Here is a 21682-nt window from a genome sequence, read left to right on the forward strand (position 1 = left end):
CCTGGTGTCAGAGTTCACAATAGGGAGAGTTGTGTTGTATTTTCTAAAGTTTAAGTGGTAGACAAACTATCTTTGCCAGATTTCATTAGCAGCTATCAGAGAATACCAATGCAAAAAATCACCGTCGTGGAGCAGCTGGGAGTCGAGATCAACTCACTCGACTAACCCCAAATACTGATGTTTTCTTATGCAAGAAAAATCACAAAAAAACATAAAACACACTGTATCAAAATGTATTACCGTCTTAAATCAACTGTTTTTCTAGTTGAATGCATGCTTTATATACCGGTATTTTTTATAAGAGAATGTGGGGGGGGGGAGTAAATTTGATATTTTCAAAGAAAAAAACCTCTACTACATCCTTAAGTAAAAAATGTGTTTATATTTAAAAAAAGATTAAATTACAATGCAGACAAATTAAAACATCATAGAAACTGAGTTTAATAAATAACGGAAACATCACAACACTGTAGGCTTATATTATATATCAAGAATTTCACAGAATATACATGTATAATGAAACATGTGTCAGTAATACGAAATACAAATATTATTTGTAATAGTGTTGGCAAGTGACACCTGTACATATACGGTTAAGTGTGTCAACATGTTACAAAGCATTTTTTTTTTAAAACAATCACCTGGCATGGTATACCACAAAATTTTACTCAGAAGCACAACATATTTGAATTAATATCAGCCTGGTGATGGTTTATTATACCATTATCATTTTAGTGTACTTTTTAGGGCTAACGGATTGTGAACATGTTCATTGTAAACTGAGAACATGGATGTACTAATACATCCATGCTGAGAACAAGCACTGGAAACATCACCCCATTTTAGATATACAAAGTGGCAAAGGAAATTTAAATTTCCAGTAGTCATAAGTTATTATTTATGTGTATTTTCTATATATCAATAGATTTGACACAATCACAATCAAACAATTGTCTGGAAAAACAAAACAAAACTGTTTTTGAACAACATATCTTAACTACATTTCACAGGCACAAAGAAATTGTTGTTGTTACTCAAACACATCCAAATAAAAGCCAAGTAACTGCAATTGTTTGAGTTATTCTGATATGTGACTTTTCACTATTTTATTTATATGTACCTATATGTAGAAATAATATACTATTCCAAAGATATTTGGTGAATCACTAATATGTTTACAATAGACTAGTTTAGGTACCAGTGTTCATGTACCATGGCATTGATTTGTTTTTGTTTGAAATTTTAAATAAATAAATTTATTGTTTGACCATTTACTTTCATCTAGTTACAAAGTAATCGTCCTACCAACTGTCACCTCAAAGACGTTTTGTATCCCCTTTTTGAAAACAGTGTATCAAATCATTTTAAATTTTACTAGATTATGTCCTACCATTAATGTCTTGTATAGACATGTTTTGAAATTCGTCCATCAAAGAACACAATATTTTCATGGATTTCGTATCTGTGTGATGCAACTTGTCATTGAATACTCAAACATTATCTTTGAATGTTCAAAATCACATTTAAATTTTACATACAAAAAAAGACCACACTTGCCTGACCCTGTTTTCTCTAGTGTCTTTGAATATTCAAAATTTGATCCCACTTTCTCAGAATTAAACTACTGTAGACTACTTTATTTTCGCTTGGAATTTATTTTCGCTATTTTCACTGGAGGGATGATTCCGTGAAAATAAAATCCAGCGAATATACTTTTTTTCCTATATTTCACATTATACTGATCAAAAATCAGTGAAAATAAATTCCATACAAAACACCCAAAAAGCCTTTTCAGCAAAAATTAATTCCAGCAAAAATAAAGTATTTCACAGTACAAATGTATAATTAACTCATTTGAACGTTACTGGTTTTCCTCTTCAATGTTTGGACCCACAAGTCATTACATTGTTGCCATGGTGTAAAGTATGCACAATGAGTTTTGGTCACACTGCTTACATTTCCTAATGATCTTTTTACTGTAGTAGTGGGATTTAATTAATTTAATTGAATTGAAAAATTAACAATTCCTTAATTTGGACACCACAGTCTATTTCAAATTCTGAGTTGACAACAGCAGTTCTACATATAAAAACATGATTCAAATACAAATATTACACATAATCTAAAAAAAAACCACTGGATAGGAAGTGGCATGACTGAGACCAATCTGCCAGCAGTTAGCATTGATCTTGTGAAATGTACTTTTTAGTTTTTTTTATTATTCTAATCCCATCATTTCGCCGAGTACCCTGCTTTCCTCTAGAACTGTAAAATAATTTAATCTTCTGACATAGCTATACATGCATCTTATAATAAATAGTATAAAAACTTTACTAAAGATATTTACTAAAAACTTATTCCAGACATTGCACTGAATTTTGGTACTTTTACTGTCCATATACAATGTACATGTAGTGTAAACCTAGGTCCCATTGCAGCTGTTCATGTACTGCCCGTCTCCACAGAAGGATTTGTTGTATCACACAAAGTAGTGCTTTGATCATCATTTTGTTGCACAGGTTCACATTGTTCTCTGTCTGTTTCATCATCCAATGACTGTACACCTTCATCGCTACTTTCTTTCAAAGTTCCTTTAATTTTCTCTTCTTTTTCCATTTCACTTTGTGCATCATTTATTGAATTTGTATGTACATCAACAACAGTTTTATTCTGTGAATCATCACCAGTCACTGACATCTTTTCAACAACAGTTTCTTTATTATCATCCTGTTCTGTGATAGTTCCCTCATCTACATCAGTCTCATCAATGCAGGTCAAAACTGTTCCTGAAAATTAAAAATTAAAAAAAGCTTAGAAAGAATTTATGTTTTTGCTGCCTAGTACAATTTTTTCCTTGCAGGACGAAAGATGTCTGAAACAATACAATTATATCTCTAAACCAATTTTGCACAGAAGATACTGGCTAAAATTTAGGTGGAAACAATTCTGACCGAAAATGAAAAAGAAAAATGAGGTCATCATAATAACTATGGTGTTGAATCGATACAGAAATTGAATGATCTTGCAATAGCAAGAATGCATTTGACAATAGTTTAGAGATATTAGTGATTCTGTCGCAGTTACAAATGGCATGGTAGCCCAAATTTCTTGGTACCTCGTCATAGTGAACCAACCCACTCAGACTCTGCTAAGCTGAAACAGTACAGTCATGACATGCAATACAGAAAGATGAACCGAGGATGAGAAAAAAATATTTTCTGCTACTGAAAGTGTAATTTTGGCAATATTTGCTCAGTATCTTGCAACAGAATTTTAGAAAATTTGTTTTTTTCATTTTCCTTTCTTCAAGTACTAAGGTATTTAATGTTACCAGATCTAATTTTCCAATGTATTGTTTTAAGTCATTTACATAACGATTCAAAAGTATTTGACCTTTTAGTAAATCCCAGTCCCGAACTCTTACTTGTTCAAAATAAATCATTTCTCTAGACAGTATCATAAGCCTTTTGGAGATCTGCACAAGCATGTTTATGATTTCTTGTTTATGAATATGCATGTAATGAAGTCACAGAAGCACAGCTCACTGTCATGAAATAATAAACAACACTGACCCCCCCCCCCCAAATACTCATGTAATCAACATGTGACCTTGAGATAACCCTGACCCAGCCTTGAAGATTTCGGGGAGGTGAGTTCCTCTCATCCTCACTGTTCATTATCACCCATATAAAAGCAGCAAACATATAAACCTTAAAATGACCTTGACCTGAAGTATTTCTGGAAAGCATTGGCCCATCCAGTTCATTTTCCAAGACAATGTGTACTGAGAAAGCCTAGCTTCCAAATAATACAGTTGTCTTCTGGAGTATGGGAAAGGGAACAAATCATAACTTCCATAAAAATGGAGAATCTTCATAAAATAAACAAACTTGAAAGTAGACCAGTCCCAATCTGATTAAAATCTGATGTAGTGTACGAGCTATAATTATTTTGGCTATAAACTTATTTCAATTTTATTTTTTATTACTTTTTTTATTAATGCCTTTTTATTTTATTTTACTGATTTTTTTATTTTTTTTAATTACGCCATACATACATCTGACCCGATGTCTATGTGACGAGATTTCAACGAGACCCACTATTGACGATTTTAGTCAACGAATCACAAACCTCCTTCTATAGCGCACATTATGACGTCACCGGGCAGAGTCAGGTGGCAAACACACTAAAATAAAATGGCTGACTATACCTGCGTTAGCGACAGAGAAAAACACGGCTTTTCAGTAAGTTTATCATTGTCAAATGCAACGAAAGTCATTTTTCCGTAGCTGTAAATATTCATCAAAATGTATCAACATTTTGTACATTATACAATAACTCTTTATTAAAGTAATTGAGCTGATTTGGACTGGAATAAAACATTTTTTATTTGGAACACATCGCAATTGATCAGGGAATATTTTTTTGCTCCAATTTTCTGCGTCGATGCAGTTATACAATTTAAAATCAGTTTGCATTGTTTACTATAGCTGTTTACAGTGTTCTAATCATTACAATTAACTTATTTGTTTGCTTCCATTCTAGATAATTATGCTCAGTGTTTGATGTAAAATTGAAGCGATGACTGAATAAACGAACCTTGGCTGGCGAAGATGTATCAGGAAGTGTACACATTTGTTGGAAGTGAAAAAAACATTCAATGTAATGACAAAAATTGTAAAATGCTGTGGAATTTCTTTTGTAAATAAAAATATACTAGCAAATTTCTATTAATGGTTTATTCAAGTGGGCAAAATATAATGTACAGAAAGATTGCCCGTGGAGTATTGCTACACTGAAAAGTAAGCAACCGACAGCCTGTATAAAAGGGGGGCTGTGATTGGCTGTTACTCACGCGAGATTTGAACGGGACTTACATCGGTGTCGAATCAGATGAATATAGGGCGGAATTAAAAAAAAAATCACAAAATCAAAGTAAAATAATAAAATAACAAGCAGCCTATCGGCTGAGATAGCTCCGCTGTTAGCAATGCACATTTCAATTAAAGAACTGAAAACATCATTAGAAAATGAACAATATGTATAGTATCAAAGCAATCAGACTTACAGTTTTTAACAAGAAGTCGAAAATATCACTTTCTACCAAAAATGACATAAATATTCACCAAAATTAGAGAATTGAAGATATCATCACGAAATGAACAAATCTGAGAAAGGTCTACATGTAGTATCTATATATGTAATATCAAAGCAATTGAACTTTTGGTTTTTAACAAGTCGAAAATATCACTTTTTACCAAAAATTACAAAAATATTCACGGACAATCACTCATATGATAAGCTCCGCTCGACAAAGTCGACAGCGGAGCTAAAGAGGCATTAATAATAAAAGTAATAAAAAATAAAATTAAAATAAGTTTATAGCCAAAATAATTAAAGCCCGTACACTACATCAGATTTTAATCAGATTGGACCAGTCCATGTGTCTACATTATAAATTTCAAAGCAATGTGGTAAGCGGTTTCGGAGAATAAGTCAAAAATGCACTGAAAATAGCCTATTGCATATGGTGCCATGAGTGTAATCCATGTCAACAACATTCATGCCAAATTGCAAAGCAATCTGAAAAGCGGTTGTGAAAAAAATCATGGCTTACACGAGACATAACAGAGAACCATCCCAGGTAGGTGGGTGTGGTATGAATAGCAAAACAATCCAGCTGACAGTTTTGAAAAAGTTGTTTGAATGAAAAAAGTTGACAGACGACGCCAGGTTGGTCAACCCATGAACTCCGCTCAGCTATCTGATATACCAAAACCAACAATTATACCAGATGTTAAGTGTCTATGCTTATTAGGTTTTAATGTTTCAGAACAGTTTAACAAGCCTATCTATAAAGGTCCAAGGGTGATCACTATAAAGATTAAACCTACCTGAATCATTGCTTATTGCTCCTGAGGTGAGTGAATTAGAACGATTTGCACGGAATTGAATTAATGCTAATTGCATTTTGGTTAACTCAGTTAGACTTTCACCAATACTGTGAGACTTCCAGGATGCACGACGTGATTGCAGAAATAACATTTCCTCTTCATCCAGTGTAGCAGATTTATTACATAAAATGTTGTACACTTCCTTTCTCAATGTTTTATTCCAAAGCCCATATATACATGGATAACATGCAGTTGAGGATAATGCTAACCATGTAACTGTTAAAAGTACCCAGTCTGGTATTCTATCATTTCCACAAATGGATTCAAAACTGGCACATATCAACATCGGAGCTAAGGTCAAAAAATTTACACCATGTATTAGAAATATTGTACGCAAAGCCTTAGTTGGAGAGCTGACTTTGAGGTTGATAGAAAAAGATGATCTTGACCTTCTATGTGCTCTGTTACCCCCGGTAGCTGCACCAATTACACTGCTGTCACTATCACGACGATTACATTTTTTAGTTTGTTTTTCACTGAGTGAATCAGTCTCGGCTCCAAAACTTATTCTACGGTTTTCCAGAGGATCTCCACTGCTATGCCTTCTGGGACTGTTTGTTAATATCATATTTCCAATATTAACTCTGCGAGCTTTAGTCCTTGCAACATTCAGAATGTGAGTATAACAAACAGCCATAATAATAAACGGAGTCAAATAACAAACAACAAAGAGAAAAACTGTATATGATATATGCTGATTCCATAGAGGTAGACAACTTGATTTAGCTGGATGAAATTTATAATTAGACCAACCAAACGATGGAGGTAAGCTACATATAATTGCAATCAGCCAAGTACATACTATAATTGGTACAGATCTAATATTTGTAACAGCAAGTGGGTACAACATGGGACGTACAACTGCATAATATCTGGAACAAAAAATGAAAAGAAATTACATGACAATTACTCATTCATTTTAGTTTTATACCAGTGTGTTAACATAAAATATTCCTGTTACATCCATAGGAATAGAGCTGGAATACAAAATCTCAAGGTAATACATGACAGCAATTACATTTACATAAACACATGGCACTGTGTGTGGGGTTACACATATGTTTCTAAATAAACTACATATTGATTATGATGTTGTGATTATATATGAAATTATTTCTGTTAAGGTAGAGATGCAGGTTCGTGGGCACTTTGGAGTGAAATTTTTTTTTTTGGCTTTTTATTATCCAAACAGTCTTGGCTATAGACTGTTAAAATTGTGTACAATTGTGAATAGTGGAACATACTAAAAAAAAACGATTTTAAAATATAGATAACAGGTGCAAACATTCTTTCTTTTGAATGCTTAGCAAGATTTAGCAAGGCTGTACATAAATAATAAAAAAAGAAACATGGTGAAAAAAAGAAATGACAGGATCTCCATATTATGCACTATATTTAACTTTTAACAAAACGATAATACATTTAAATTTGGAACTGCTACAGCCATTTTAATTATGAGCATTAGCAAACTTCTTACTGAGTGAATTGTTATGCAAATTAGCAATTATCTCAGCTTCTTTTGAGTGCACAACCCAGAACTATAAAAACAAGCAGCCTATCGGCTGAGATAGCTCCGCTGTTAGCAATGCACATTTCAATTAAAGAACTGAAGATATCATTAGAAAATGAACAATATGAATAGTATCAAAGCAATCGGACTTACAGTTTTTAACAAGAAGTCGAAAATATCACTTTTTACCAAAAATTACAAAAATATTCACCAAAATAAATTAATTAGAGAATTGAAGACATCATCACAAAACGAACAAATCTGAGAGAGGTCCACATGTAGTACCTATATATGTAATATCAAAGCAATCGGACTTACAGTTTTCAACAAGAAGTCGAAAATATCACTTTTTACCAAAAATGACAAAAATATTCACCAAAATTAGAGAATTGAAGATATCATCACAAAATGAACAAATCTGAGAGAGGTCCACATGTAGTACCTATATATGTAATATCAAAGCAATCGGACTTGCAGTTTTTAACAAGAAGTCAAAAATATCACTTTTTACCAAAAATGACAAAAATATTCACCAAAATTAGAGAATTGAAGATATCATCACGAAATAAACAAATCTGAGAGAGGTCCACATGTAGTACCTATATATGTAGTATCAAAGCAATTGGACTTGCGGTTTTTAACAAGAAGTCGAAAATATCACTTTTCACCCAAAAATGACAAAAATATTCACCAAAAATAGAGAATTAAAGATATCATTACAAAATGAACAAATTTGAGAGAGGTCTACATGTAGTACCTATATATGTAATATCAAAGCATTTGCACTTGCGGTTTTTTACAAGAAGTCGAAAATATCAGTTTTTACCAAAAATGACAAAAATATTCACCAAAATTAGAGAATTAAAGATATCATTACAAAATGAACAAATCTGAGAGAGGTCCACATGTAGTACCTATATATGTAATATCAAAGCAATTGCACTTGTGGTTTTTAACAAGAAGTCGAAAATATCAGTTTTTACCAAAAATGACAAAAATATTCACCAAAATTAGAGAATTAAAGATATCATTACAAAATGAACAAATCTGAGAGAGGTCCACATGTAGTACCTATATATGTAATATCAAAGCAATTGCACTTGCGGTTTTTAACAAGAAGTCGAAAATATCAGTTTTTACCAAAAATGACAAAAATATTCACCAAAATTAGAGAATTGAAGATATCATCACGAAATGAACAAATCTGAGAGAGGTCCACATGTAGTACCTATATATGTAATATCAAAGCAATTGCACTTGCGGTTTTTAACAAGAAGTCGAAAATATCAGTTTTTACCAAAAATGACAAAAATATTCACCAAAATTAGAGAATTAAAGATATCAACATGAAATGAACAAACCTAAGAGAGGTCTACCCAAGGTACATATACACCAAGTATCAAAGCATTTAGGCTTGTAGTTTTCAAGAAGAAGTCGAAAAAGTAAAACATTGACACGGACGACGGACGACGACGACGGACGACGACGACGGACAATCACTCATATGATAAGCTCCGCTCGACAAAGTCGACAGCGGAGCTAAAAAAAATAACTCCTAGACGCTTTGACCTTTTGTTTTGAAATTTTCAAAAATGATGGACAATGTGTTGTGGTATTGTTGTTGGTTGAACACTGTTACAACATTCGTACAGACAACTAGCCTGGGTGTTAATTTATGCATAAACTTGAAGTAGTGAAATTTGAGCTGCTGCCTTGCAAAATTGAAAACTGGTAGACAATTTTCAAGACAGCACTTTCTTCATAGTAAACAGATGTACCCATAAACCAATTTTGACAGGAAACAGAAGCATGGTTTAGAAGCTAATTTTTTTTAAATCACTTTTGACCAAAAAAAGCACATTTTTGTGCATATTTCAAACTACAGTGTCCATAGAAAAAAAATACAAAATTTTAAAATTCATACAATAAGTTTTCCGAAAATATATAGTTTTGTGGACAAGCCAGGTCATCTTGGTTCCCTAATTAATTAATTAATTAAAATACCTGTCAGGTAAACTGCATCTCTACCTTAAAATACTGTAGGCTGAAGGAAATATCTGACTACCTGTCTTTTGTTGGACACAAATGCATTCAAGTCAGCCCGATGTGCATTCGATGGGACATCATGCAGTCAGGTGGGGCACCAAGGCAGTCAGGTGGGGCACCAAGGCAGTCAGGTGGGGCACCAAAGCAGTCAGGCGGGGGCACCAAGGCAGTCAGGTGGGACACAAAGGCAGTCATGTGGGACACAAAGGCAGTCATGTGGGACACAAAGGCAGTCAGGTGGGACACAAAGGCAGTCAGGTGGGAAACCAAGACAGTCAGGTGGGAAACCAAGGCAGTCAGGTGGGGTACCAAGGCAGTCAGGTGGAGCACCAAGGCAGTCAGTGGGAAACCAAGACAATCAGGTGGGAAACCAAGGCAGTCAGGTGGGGTACCAAGGCAGTCAGGTGGGGTACCAAGGCAGTCAGGTGGGGCACAAAGGCAGTTAAATGGGGCACAAAGGCACTCAGGTGGGGCACCAAGGCAGTCAGGTGGAACACAAAGGCAGTCAGGTGGAACACAAAGGCAGTCAAATGGAACACAAAGGCAGTCAGGTGGGGCATCAAGGCAGTCAGGTGGGAAACCAAGGCAGTCAGGTGGGAAACCAAGGCAGTCAGGTGGGAAACCAAGGCAGTCAGGTGGGGCACAAAGGCAGTTAAATGGGGCACAAAGGCACTCAGGTGGGGCACCAAGGCAGTCAGGTGGAACGCAAAGGCAGTCAGGTGGGGCATCAAGGCAGTCAGGTGGGGCATCAAGGCAGTCAGGTGGGGCATCAAGGCAGTCAGGTGGGGCATCAAGGCAGTCAGGTGGGGCATCAAGGCAGTCAGGTGGGGCATCAAGGCAGTCAGGTGGGAAACCAAGGCAGTCAGGTGGGAAACCAAGGCAGTCAGGTGGGAAACCAAGGCAGTCAGGTGGGAAACCAAGGCAGTCAGGTGGGAAACCAAGGCAGTCAGGTGGGGCACCAAGGCAGTCAGGTGGGACACCAAGGCAGTCAGGTGGGGCACCAAGGCAGTCAGGTGGGACACCAAGGCAGTCAGGTGGGACACCAAGGCAGTCAGGTGGGACACCAAGGCAGTCAGGTGGGGCACCAAGGCAGTCAGGTGGGGCACCAAGGCAGTCAGGTGGGGCACCAAGGCAGTCAGGTGGGGCACCAAGGCAGTCAGGTGGGGCACCAAGGCAGTCAGGTGGGACACCAAGGCAGTCAGGTGGGACACCAAGGCAGTCAGGTGGGACACCAAGGCAGTCAGGTGGGACACCAAGGCAGTCAGGTGGGAAACCAAGGCAGTCAGGTGGGAAGGAAACCAAGGCAGTCAGGTGGGACACCAAGGCAGTCAGGTGGGGCACCAAGGCAGTCAGGTGGGACACCAAGGCAGTCAGGTGGGACACCAAGGCAGTCAGGTGGGGCACCAAGGCAGTCAGGTGGGGCACCAAGGCAGTCAGGTGGGATACAATCATGTTGGCGTATATTGCTGTGCACAAGTTTATTCACAGTGAGTTTCATAAACAATGCATTTTGTTTTACCTCAGTAGATATTTGTTGGTTGAAAGGATCATACATACCTGTCTAGTGCAATGACAGCTAACATAATCATACTGCCAGACAAAACAGCAATGGTGATAAAACCAGTAAAATTACACCATACAACACCAAAGATCCATTCTCCATTTATAACACTGACAAATATGAATGGTAGAACTAGAATACTAAATATACAGTTAGGTACAGTTAAACTAAAAACATAGCGATTTCCTGTTGTCATAAGGTGTGTTTTCTTATGTAGAGTCAGTGATACCATGGTATTGAGGAATACAGCTGTGATGAAGATAAGTCCAAGCAAGACAGCCTTAACAACTACATCAATCACATTTTCAGCTGATTGGTGATGGATTGTAGTGATAGAGTTGACAGTCGTTGTTATGAATTGATAACCTGTGCCATTTGAGCCTAAGAATACTGTGCTGGAGTTCATTTCTCAACTTCATATACAGCGCAGCAAATACTTGGTACATGTCTTTAGATCAGTCTCACTGTGGTAGTTGCATGGAGATGACTGGACACCATTTCTACTTACTTAGTTACAATACTTCACCTATAAAACAATGTATCATAAATAATTGGAATGATGTCATAATATAATAATAATACATGTGGAATGTTATTTTATATTGTATCATGAATTCTGTATGGACAAATAGGAAAAAAGGCATTATAATAGTCATGTATGTATTTGAGGATTGCAACTGAGGACACAAAAAGGGCAATAATGCCAAGTAAAAATTAAAACTGAATTGACATGTATCTGCAAACCATTACAGTGCAGTCTTTAGCTGGCTTTAAGGTGGGGCTCAAGTTACATTGTACATGTACTTTCAAAACTGCAACATATCTAAATTGTGCATAGTATATATATATCATTAGGATATGTTCAGTCTCATTTCAACTACAGAGGGCAAATTACAGGTGTATAATTACAAAAACAGCACAAGAAATCATAAAATAATAGTTCAGTTAAAACAGGACACCAAGTCCAAGGACACCAAGTTTTGAGAACAATATTAAAAGTACAGAGTGTAAAATGTGAATTACATTAGATAAAGTCAGTAATTAACTGCATGTATTTAGTTCATGTCATAATTCAGTAGATATGATGAAGCAAATGAATAAATTATTTCTGAAAGGTCAAAACATGCATTATTCATGAAAGTAACACAAGGATCTTTTTTGGCTAAGTAATGTACAAAAATAATCTATTAAAACAAAACTGACAAATAAGATGTTAAAATGTCTGTTTGGTCAATTTTATGATATTGAAAAAAACAGCAGTGTTTTATTGTACAATTGAGACTATGTGGGACACAACATTGAATACCAATAATTTAAGTAACTGTTGACAGAATGTACAAGTGATTTTATACTATACCCTAAGGCTTTGTATTTATGGCACAGGTACAACAATACTATTTATATGCTAATTATGAAAGAGGGTCAAAAAAGGTAAAGCCAAAGTAATGTGATGGTTGTATGGTATTTACAGAATCAGCATTGGTATTCAAGTGGTGACAAAACCTAAATGCATTCTGTGGCTAGATGTACAAAGTGATTTTATTTGTTCCTCCCTCTGTAATGCAAGCATAATAGCTTTCACAGAGTCTATTGTTAAAACTTTAGAGTGTGACAATAGAACTACAAGTCTGTATATTATCAACTTAGTACAGTTATGTATTAATCTGAATAAAAGCAAAGAAATAACTTAACATATACTTCACACTGTCTGGCCTTCTAACACACAGTCAGCTGGCGCACACGTGATAATAAAATAAATGCGATATTTACTATATGGGGGCCGCCATTTTGAATGCGGCATAAAACTAAATAAGAGACATGTTGTGATGCGCGTTTTTCAGATTCCTACAAATCAGGACAAAAATACCAATCTTTCACAAATATACGATCCATTGGGGTAATATTAAGCCAACCGATAACAAAATTCAGTTGAATTGGTCATTTTTGTGTCTTAAATACTAACACCTAATTACACGAAGAACATAGAACACTTTCCTGGGGTATTATATATAATCTGTTCTATAATTTCAAGCATATTCAGTGGGTATTAAATTCACGGTTTTATCATTTAGATAATGTGTTCTATGCTAAATTTGACATATTCACTGGGTTTCAATTTAGTGCGAAATAAGCAAAACAAGCCATGCATGGCACAGTCTCCGTTAGTTATCAAATTTAAGATATAAAGTTTTGTTTATAGTAATATAGCTGGAATATAAACATGTCAGGAATATGATGATTGTTTAACATTTAAATGATTGACATTTGTATCTGATCGTCAAATGAGTATTGAGAGATATTGCTCTGGAACAGCATTAATTAAAACAAAATCAGCCATTATGAATACATGTATAATGAATATATGAAATTTGAACATAGTCAGTCAAAGCATGTCAGAGATATGGCTCTAGAAGCCCATTCATTAAAACAAAATGGCCACTAGTCAGCCATTCAGAATCCGATCTAAAAAATAAAACAAGTTTTTTAGCACAAAAATAGCCACCATTAGGCCAGTTTGAAAAGGATCGTCAAACCAATATATCCGTGTATCTGTGACATGATGTATAATGAATATTAAAAATTTGAACATAATCAGTCAAAACAAGTCAGACATATGGGTCTGGAAACCCATTCATTAAAACAAAATGGCCACCGGACAGCCATTTTGAGTCTGATCTGAAAAATAAAATGACGTGCATCAAGAACCCATAATGTCTAATGTATGTACCAAGTTTGAACGAAATCCATCCATAAATGCCAGAAATGCTTGATATTTGATGATCTTTTAGCACAAAAATGACAACCATTTGGCCATTTTGAATAGGATCGTCAAACCAATATATCTGTCTATCTATGACATGATGTATAATGAATATTTAAAATTTGAACATAATCAGTCAAAACAAGTTGGAAATATGGGTCTAGAAGCCCATTCATTAAAACAAAATGACCGCCAGTCGGCCATTTTGAATGTTATCTGAAAAACAAAATTATTTGCATCATGGTCCCATAATGTCTAATGTATATATCAAGTTTGAACAAAATCCATCTGTAAACAGCCGAGGAATGCTTGATTTTTATGATTTTTTAGCACAAAAATGGCCGCCATTTGGCCATCTTGAATCAGAGCGTAAAAACAAAATGATGTTCATCAAGGTCCTATAATGTCGAACGTATATACAAGGTTTGAACAAAATCCATCTGTAAACAGCCGGGAAATGCTTGATTTTGATGATTTTTAGTACAAAAATGGCCGTCATTCGGCCATCTTGAATCAGATCAAGTAACAAATTGACGTGCATATGTATGATATCATGTATGATGTATGTGTGAAGTTTGATTGTGATTGGTCCAGGCATTTCTAAGATACAGGTCCGGACGCACGCACAGACGCACGCACACACAGAGGTCAAAACATAAGTCCCGTTTTCGGACTTTGTCCGAACAGGGACTAATTAAAACCCAGTGAATAATTAACCATTTTACAGTACCTTTCAGAGGTATATTCATAAGAATTAACATGCTTTTGTTAAAGGATAAGATATAATACTCAAAGATGAAAGATCTTGGCAAATGTAAGAACATGTAATTTACAGTTTCTTTATATAACTTTTTATTTTCTAGATATTCAACTTTTCATTATTTTGTGTGGTCCACCATCTTGATTCTTCAGCAAGGGATAATGGGTAAAGTATGACATAATCATATCCACTGTTGTCAGAAATTGAGAAAATTATTGAACTTCAAATTGGCGGAAAGTTTAGAACATGGTAGGATGCATGTAATTTTTTTTATTAAAAGGCACAGACACATTCCTTTGCGCGAGATTCATTTTAACAAGATGTTAAAGTATTGAATTGGCTTACCCACCCACGCACATCATGGTTGACAATTCACTGACAAAAATGATTTTTGCAAAAGTCATTGATATTATCACCAATTCACCTTTACAGTGCTTTTTGTAAGGATATTCAGTTTTAAAATGCTCAAATGGGGGGGGGGGCAAAATAAAATCGAAAATGTTCTATTACAGAGGGCATTTTTAATCCTTTATAAACATGTCTGTGTTGTTTTAGAGAATAATCTACATTTGACTTGTAATGTATGTGCAAACAACATTGTTGTTGTGGGATGTTAATGATCTACTGCGTGAAATGTGGTATTCTCAATTGTAGTGATACGTGAACTCCATGAAGTTTTAATTTTTTACATATTAGCATGGTTCAACTCTGACTCGTTCTTTTTTGCTACTAGCGTATGAGTGTGTTTGTGCAATGCGACGTTTGTCCAACACAACGGTGGCATATTATCAACTTCTTTTGATCAAGGCCAACTTGAAACTAGTCATCTGGCAAAACAAAAGAATCAATTGTGCAGGCACCTTAGACTTCGGTCGGCTTTTTTCCTTTCCAATGAGACAATGAGGCAATGAGGTGGCCATTCGGCAAACCAAACGCAGCGTCTCCCATGCAAATATTGCTTATTGTAATCTTTTGTAATCAGCAAATCGCTAAGTTAAATCGCAAGCAATACAACCAAGCTGATAGAGACATATTATCATGCGTTTTTTATATTTCTCCAACTTCATTCTGTAAATTACATTATTATTTGGATAATTGATATGGATTCAGAAAAAAAAGACAGAAAAAGAAAACTTCAAAAATAGCCACAAATGTGATTAATTTTTCAGTGATCAAAGATGATCTTTTGCATAATATTTCAAATCACATGACCACTAAAAAAACTTGATTGCAATTTGGGAAGGCAATCTACATGATGAGCAGAAGAGGGCAGCTGATAAGCAGAGTAGATTAGGGAGGCTATCAGTTGGGCAGAACGACTATTGTAACAAAATTATAAATTCATAATGAGATTTGGCACTTCAAGTCAAATTCACTAAAAACGTTGCATATTGTACAACATTATACTGGTGAATTATTTTGTGTTAAATAAAATATTCAATACCCTATTTCTACAAAGTTGCAGGTCATTGTTGGTTAGTATATCTAAAGATATTTATAGATGTACATGTACATGTATTTAAATAAATTATTTAACTGCATGTCTGACACATTTATTATTTTCATGGGTTTCGCGTACTTCTAGCTTATTCAAACCTTTTAACGGTATTGAGCGGAAAGTGACAAAAAAGCGCACCCCAACTGTTCACATGGTAATACCTTGTTCGTAGCAACAGTCAGTCAAATGTTTGACAATGGACGTACTAGAGACGTCCATGGTTTGACACAGTGCAGCTTGATTTAATCGTGGCCCGATAACAAAGCAAAAACGCCGAACCTCGTAAAAACATACACATTTTCAAATCTTTCACTCTCTACAAAAACTGTTTGTCACTTACCCTTGTCATCAAAATGATATTCAAATCTGTATATCGCTAAAAATGGTGTTATAAGGTAAAATATTGCAAGACTCATCGATACGTTTTCCAGACGAGAAAATCTCCATTGTGTGAAAAATTCACCTTCCCATATGAATAGCCCTTCCTTTCTAGTCGAGGTGGGTGGTCTGCATTCCGAATCAAGTCAAAACTTTCACTTTTTCCAACCATACTGCAACTTTTCCACATTATTTTTTCAGATCATACTGAATCATATATATCACACGAATTTGATTTGAAAAATAACCTTCATTATCTTTCATTTGGTCCTTCATAAATTCCGCCAGACCACCCATACACAGTCTCGTTTGTAGAATTAGAGGCTACGAGATCGCCGTCGAGGGCGTTATCGAAAATGGTGAACCCTGACCCCAATGTTCTTGAAACATGTTTTTATTTTGAATTTTAACGTGATATTAGACATATTAGGATATGCAACTTACTTTAAATAAAACTAAAGAGCTCTGGATATCAAAGTTTTCACTATGTACCGTATTTGCAGAAGTACATGCTTGTTATGTCAGCCGTCATTGACAGCGTCGTTGAGATGTAATTGGAAGATTCCACACAACACGCTGAGTGGGGTTACATGTACGCCCGGAAAGAAATCGAAGCCGCTCGTAGTAACACCATTTATTACAACTCCTATATTTTATGTTAATGCAGGTATGTAATCAATTATATGCACATTTTTGTTTCATTTATCTACATTTTTTGGGGTTTCTATATTTTTTTTCAAAATACAAGGTAATTCTTTGTTGCCACCGTGACTTGTCACATAGCATGCAAAGCAATGTCATAGTTTGAAAACAGTGTACCAAGTTTTCAAACTGAAAAAGAGTGTTAAAAGGCGGTGGTCGTTGCGCAGCGCATGTAAATGAACAATGTATTTTACATGCGTTGTATACGTCGCTATGAGTCCCATATCGAACAGAACGCGGCGTGACGACTCTCGCCCTTTAAATGTTTGTTTTATAAGGTAACTTTATTGACATTATTCTTTCTATAGAAGATGAACATAGTCAAGTAAAATAAAAAAAAAAAGTAAAAAGGATAATCAAAAAATTAAAATAACAGATTAATTAAAAGGCATGATGCAATTATTTTTATTGTTTAGGTTATATATCACATGTATTTAACAAGTGTGAATTAAGACAGCGTGAGGTTTGATTCGTGTAGATTTGCATACAATTCACTTAATAATAATAATAATAATCAAGTTTTATTGCATCCTTAGAAATTACAATATTTCTTTTGGTAAAAAAGCAATAAATATATCCATACACAACACAATTACAATGCATGTCACGCTTCCAAACAAGTAACCATTGTTTGGCTATTGAAAAAGGAAGGCACACACAGCCAAAAACTCCCATTGAAAAAAGAATTTGTAATTTGTGTTCCCAAAATAAAATAGAAGATGAAGTTCACTTCCTTTTAGAATGTGATCGGTACAAACATATTAGACATGAATTGCTCACAGAAATTACATTAACTAATGCAGGAGATAAATTGAGTAATTTTATATTTTTGATGAGCAACAAGGACTCCAAGGCAATTAAATGTATGGGAACCTATCTACTTAAAGCCATGGAGTACAGAAAACTTTAACGTATCTATTTATATAATTTAAGTATGACTCAAAATTATAAGTGTTTTTGAATTTTGCATATGTTCTTAGTTTTGTGTTTTCTTGATTGACATTCTGTTTTAAAAATGTAATATAGTTTTCTTTTAAAGTCTTATCAATGTTCTTTATATTCAAATCTGTTTTACTAGTTTGAATTCTTGAGTCAATAACTAAATTCTGAACCGATGAACACCATGGTAAATTGAATTTCATTTGTTCATAATATGCTTGTTTTGTAAGACATTTATCTGGAAGCCCTTGTATGCGTAACCAATACTTGATAAGGTTTTTCTTGGTGTCTATTAGTAATGGGAAACAGCCCAACTCTGCCCTACAAGCTAAATTTGCACCAAATTTATTTAGGCCTAGAATATTTCTACAGAATTTCAAATGTAGTTTTTCACTTGTAGTTTTGTCCCATTTGTTTTCATCCAAAACTTCAATTCCCCAAATTTCTGAACCATAAATGAGTACTGGAAGAATACATGTTCTGAACAGATAGATAAATGTTTTACAGTTGCATTCAGGTGGAATGTGTCTTAACATTGCATATAAGGCTCTGTTGGCTTTATCTGCCATGTTTTGTCTGGCTTCAGTAAATTTTCCATTGGACTGCATTGTAACACCTAAGTAATTATAGGAGTTAACACAGTTAATATGATTTCCAAGATATAGGAATTTATCATGTGTTTTTAAACCTCTTTTTCTGAAAATAACAATTTTTGTTTTTGTTAAATTGACACTAAGTTTCCAATTAGAACAATAGTCTGATAAAATATCTAATGCTTTTTGAAGACCAGTGTTTGTTGTGGAAAGTAAAACTAGGTCATCTGCATAGAAGAGTGAGCTAATTTTAGTGTGATTTAGTGAAACATGGTCTATTGAACTATCTTGTAATACATCATTTAAGTCATTAATATAGATGTTAAAAAGCATGGGGCTGATTACAAAGCCTTGTTTTACTCCCTTAGTTGTCTCAAAAACAAAAGAAGTCTTGTTTCCAAATCGTATGCAGGCCTTTGTATTTAAGTACATATATTTAATAATATTATAAATTTTCCCGTCTATACCACTGTTCAGAAGTTTGTAAAATAAACCATTTCTCCAGACAGTATCGAAAGCTTTCTGGAAGTCTACGAAACAAGTGTATAGTCTTCCATTTTGCTTTAGATACTTATGTACAATTGTTTTTAGAGTGAAAATATGATCAGTGGTGCAGAAACCTTTTCGAAAGCCAGCTTGGTTGGAATGTAAAATATTGTTTTTGTCAATAAACTGTTGAATTCTATTATTCATGATAACACAAAATGTCTTACCCACACAACTGGAAACAGATATTCCCCTATAATTACCAGGCTCTGCTCTATCTCCCTTCTTAAAAATATGTGATATGATACTGATGTTCCAGATATCTGGGTAAATACCTGAATCCAGGATAAGGTTGTAAAGTTTTTGTAGTGGTTTAATCAGGAAGTCTGAACTTTGTTTCAATAATTCTGGACAGTATCCATCATACCCTGCTGCCTTTTTTGATTTAAGTTTTTTAATAGCTAATTTAAATTCTTCATCTGTAATTGTGCTATTCAATTTAGTTGCTAAATGTTCCCTATTTTCAAGTGATGTAATTTCAGAAATTATGTTATTATGATAATTGTTATTGGTCTCACAGGCATTTAATTTACTGTAATACCTATTCCATTCCTCTGGTGAAATATGGCTTGCCTGTTCATGAGTTGATTCTCTTAATTGATTAATAACTTTCCAAAATTGATTAGGGTTAGTATTATTTAAGTTAATAAGTTTATTCACAATTAAGTTTTCTTCTTGTTTTTTATTGTTTATGATTCATGTATATTTCACGTACTGTTCAAGTACAATTGATACTCCCATTGAAATACCTATAATTTATGCGAATGTTAATATATAGCAATTGTGCAGAAAAATAGGAATCAATTTAGTATTTTTTGTGGAAATCAAGATTATAAATGCATTCATAGTGCACATAACAGTTCCTTGTCGCGTCTTCAAATGTTTTATACTTGTTATTATACTTGTTTGAGCCCTCTGTGACTTCCAATGATTTTCTCCAAAAGAAATAGGTTGATTCCTAATTTTTCTGCACAAAAAATGCTATATATAAACATTTGTTTAAATTGTGTAGGTGTTTCCATCATACAACAATCGTATGTGAATCTTACATCAATTGTACGCAAATCAAACTTTACTCTGTCTCACTCATATGTATTTATCAAACTTTACAGAATAAATATGTAGAACAAGAAGTTGTTGCATATTAAAAATTTATTGATTTATTCAGGGGACAATCATGAATTGTATTTAGCTGCAAGAGGGGAAAACAGGAAAAAAAAATTTTTTATTATGAAACATTGTAATAGTTTTTTTATTTATAGTTGATTGAAATTTACTGTGGGTGTTGCATTTAATATGTAATTTACTGTGGGTGTTGCATTTAATATGTAATTTACTGTGGGTGTTGCATTTAATATGTAATTTACTGTGGGTGTTACATTTAATATGTAATTTACTGTGGGTGTTGCATTTAATATGTAATTTACTGTGGGTGTTGCATTTAATATATAATTTACTGTGGGTGTTGCATTTAATATGTAATTTACTGTGGGTGTTGCATTTAATATGTAATTTACTGTGGGTGTTGCATTTAATATGTAATTTACTGTGGGTGTTGCATTTAATATGTAATTTACTGTGGGTGTTGCATTTAATATGTAATTTACTGTGGGTGTTGCATTTAATATGTAATTTACTGTGGGTGTTGCATTTAATATGTAATTTACTGTGGGTGTTGCATTTAATATGTAATTTACTGTGGGTGTTGCATTTAATATATAATTTACTGTGGGTGTTGCATTTAATATGTAATTTACTGTGGGTGTTGCATTTAATATGTAATTTACTGTGGGTGTTGCATTTAATATGTAATTTACTGTGGGTGTTGCATTTAATATGTAATTTACTGTGGGTGTTGCATTTAATATGTAATTTACTGTGGGTGTTGCATTTAATATGTAATTTACTGTGGGTGTTGCATTTAATATGTAATTTACTGTGGGTGTTGCATTTAATATGTAATTTACTGTGGGTGTTGCATTTAATATGTAATTTACTGTGGGTGTTGCATTTAATATGTAATTTACTGTGGGTGTTGCATTTAATATGTAATTTACTGTGGGTGTTGCATTTAATATGTAATTTACTGTGGGTGTTGCATTTAATATGTAATTTACTGTGGGTGTTGCATTTAATATGTAATTTACTGTGGGTGTTGCATTTAATATGTAATTTACTGTGGGTGTTGCATTTAATATGTAATTTACTGTGGGTGTTGCATTTAATATGTAATTTACTGTGGGTGTTGCATTTAATATGTAATTTTAGTTTATTTTGCCTAACACAGTTGTGTATAAACATTCTACTGTACGTTTACATAAACCATGGAGGTAGTACGTCCATGCATAAACAGACCAAGTGACTGACTAAAGACAATGGATTTTATTTGCATACTGATTGAAGCTGTTTCACATAATATCTTGTTCAAGTTATC

General features: G+C 34.2%; 2 protein-coding genes across 2 annotated transcripts in view; one reads left to right on the plus strand and one right to left on the minus strand.

Annotated features, from left to right (window-relative positions):
• Positions 1–362: 362 nt before the first annotated feature.
• Positions 363–16799, minus strand: LOC100373800 (G protein-coupled receptor 161-like). Its single transcript, XM_002731669.4, has 4 exons — positions 16431–16799; positions 11068–11597; positions 5895–6826; positions 363–2786 (listed from the first exon to the last, which is right to left on the minus strand). The coding sequence occupies exons 2-4, from the start codon at positions 11475–11477 to the stop codon at positions 2443–2445; spliced, it is 1686 nt and encodes a 561-aa protein (XP_002731715.1). The 5' UTR covers positions 11478–11597; positions 16431–16799; the 3' UTR covers positions 363–2442.
• A 38-nt stretch (positions 16800–16837) lies between these two features.
• LOC146750927 (methionine--tRNA ligase, mitochondrial-like) overlaps positions 16838–21682 on the plus strand; it is a 54471-nt gene continuing 49626 nt past the window's right edge. Inside the window, exon 1 of the mRNA XM_085496451.1 lies at positions 16838–17135. Coding sequence (XP_085352577.1) covers positions 16955–17135 — 181 coding nt within the window. The 5' untranslated portion in view covers positions 16838–16954. The remainder of the gene's footprint in view (positions 17136–21682) is intronic.

Source organism: Saccoglossus kowalevskii, chromosome 1, assembly GCF_978046115.1.
Source record: "Saccoglossus kowalevskii chromosome 1, keSacKowa6.1, whole genome shotgun sequence".
Lineage (NCBI taxonomy): Eukaryota > Metazoa > Hemichordata > Enteropneusta > Harrimaniidae > Saccoglossus > Saccoglossus kowalevskii.

Excerpts from the sequence above, each read along its gene's own strand:
- LOC100373800 (XM_002731669.4), bottom strand. The coding sequence starts at position 11,477 with ATGAACTCCAGCACAGTATTCTTAGGCTCAAATGGCACAGGTTATCAA. Across the intron at positions 6,827-11,067 it reads GCTGTCATTGCACTAGACAG|ATATTATGCAGTTGTACGTC; the intron begins GTATGTATGATC and ends TTTTTGTTCCAG. Across the intron at positions 2,787-5,894 it reads AGCAATAAGCAATGATTCAG|GAACAGTTTTGACCTGCATT; the intron begins GTAGGTTTAATC and ends TTTAATTTTCAG.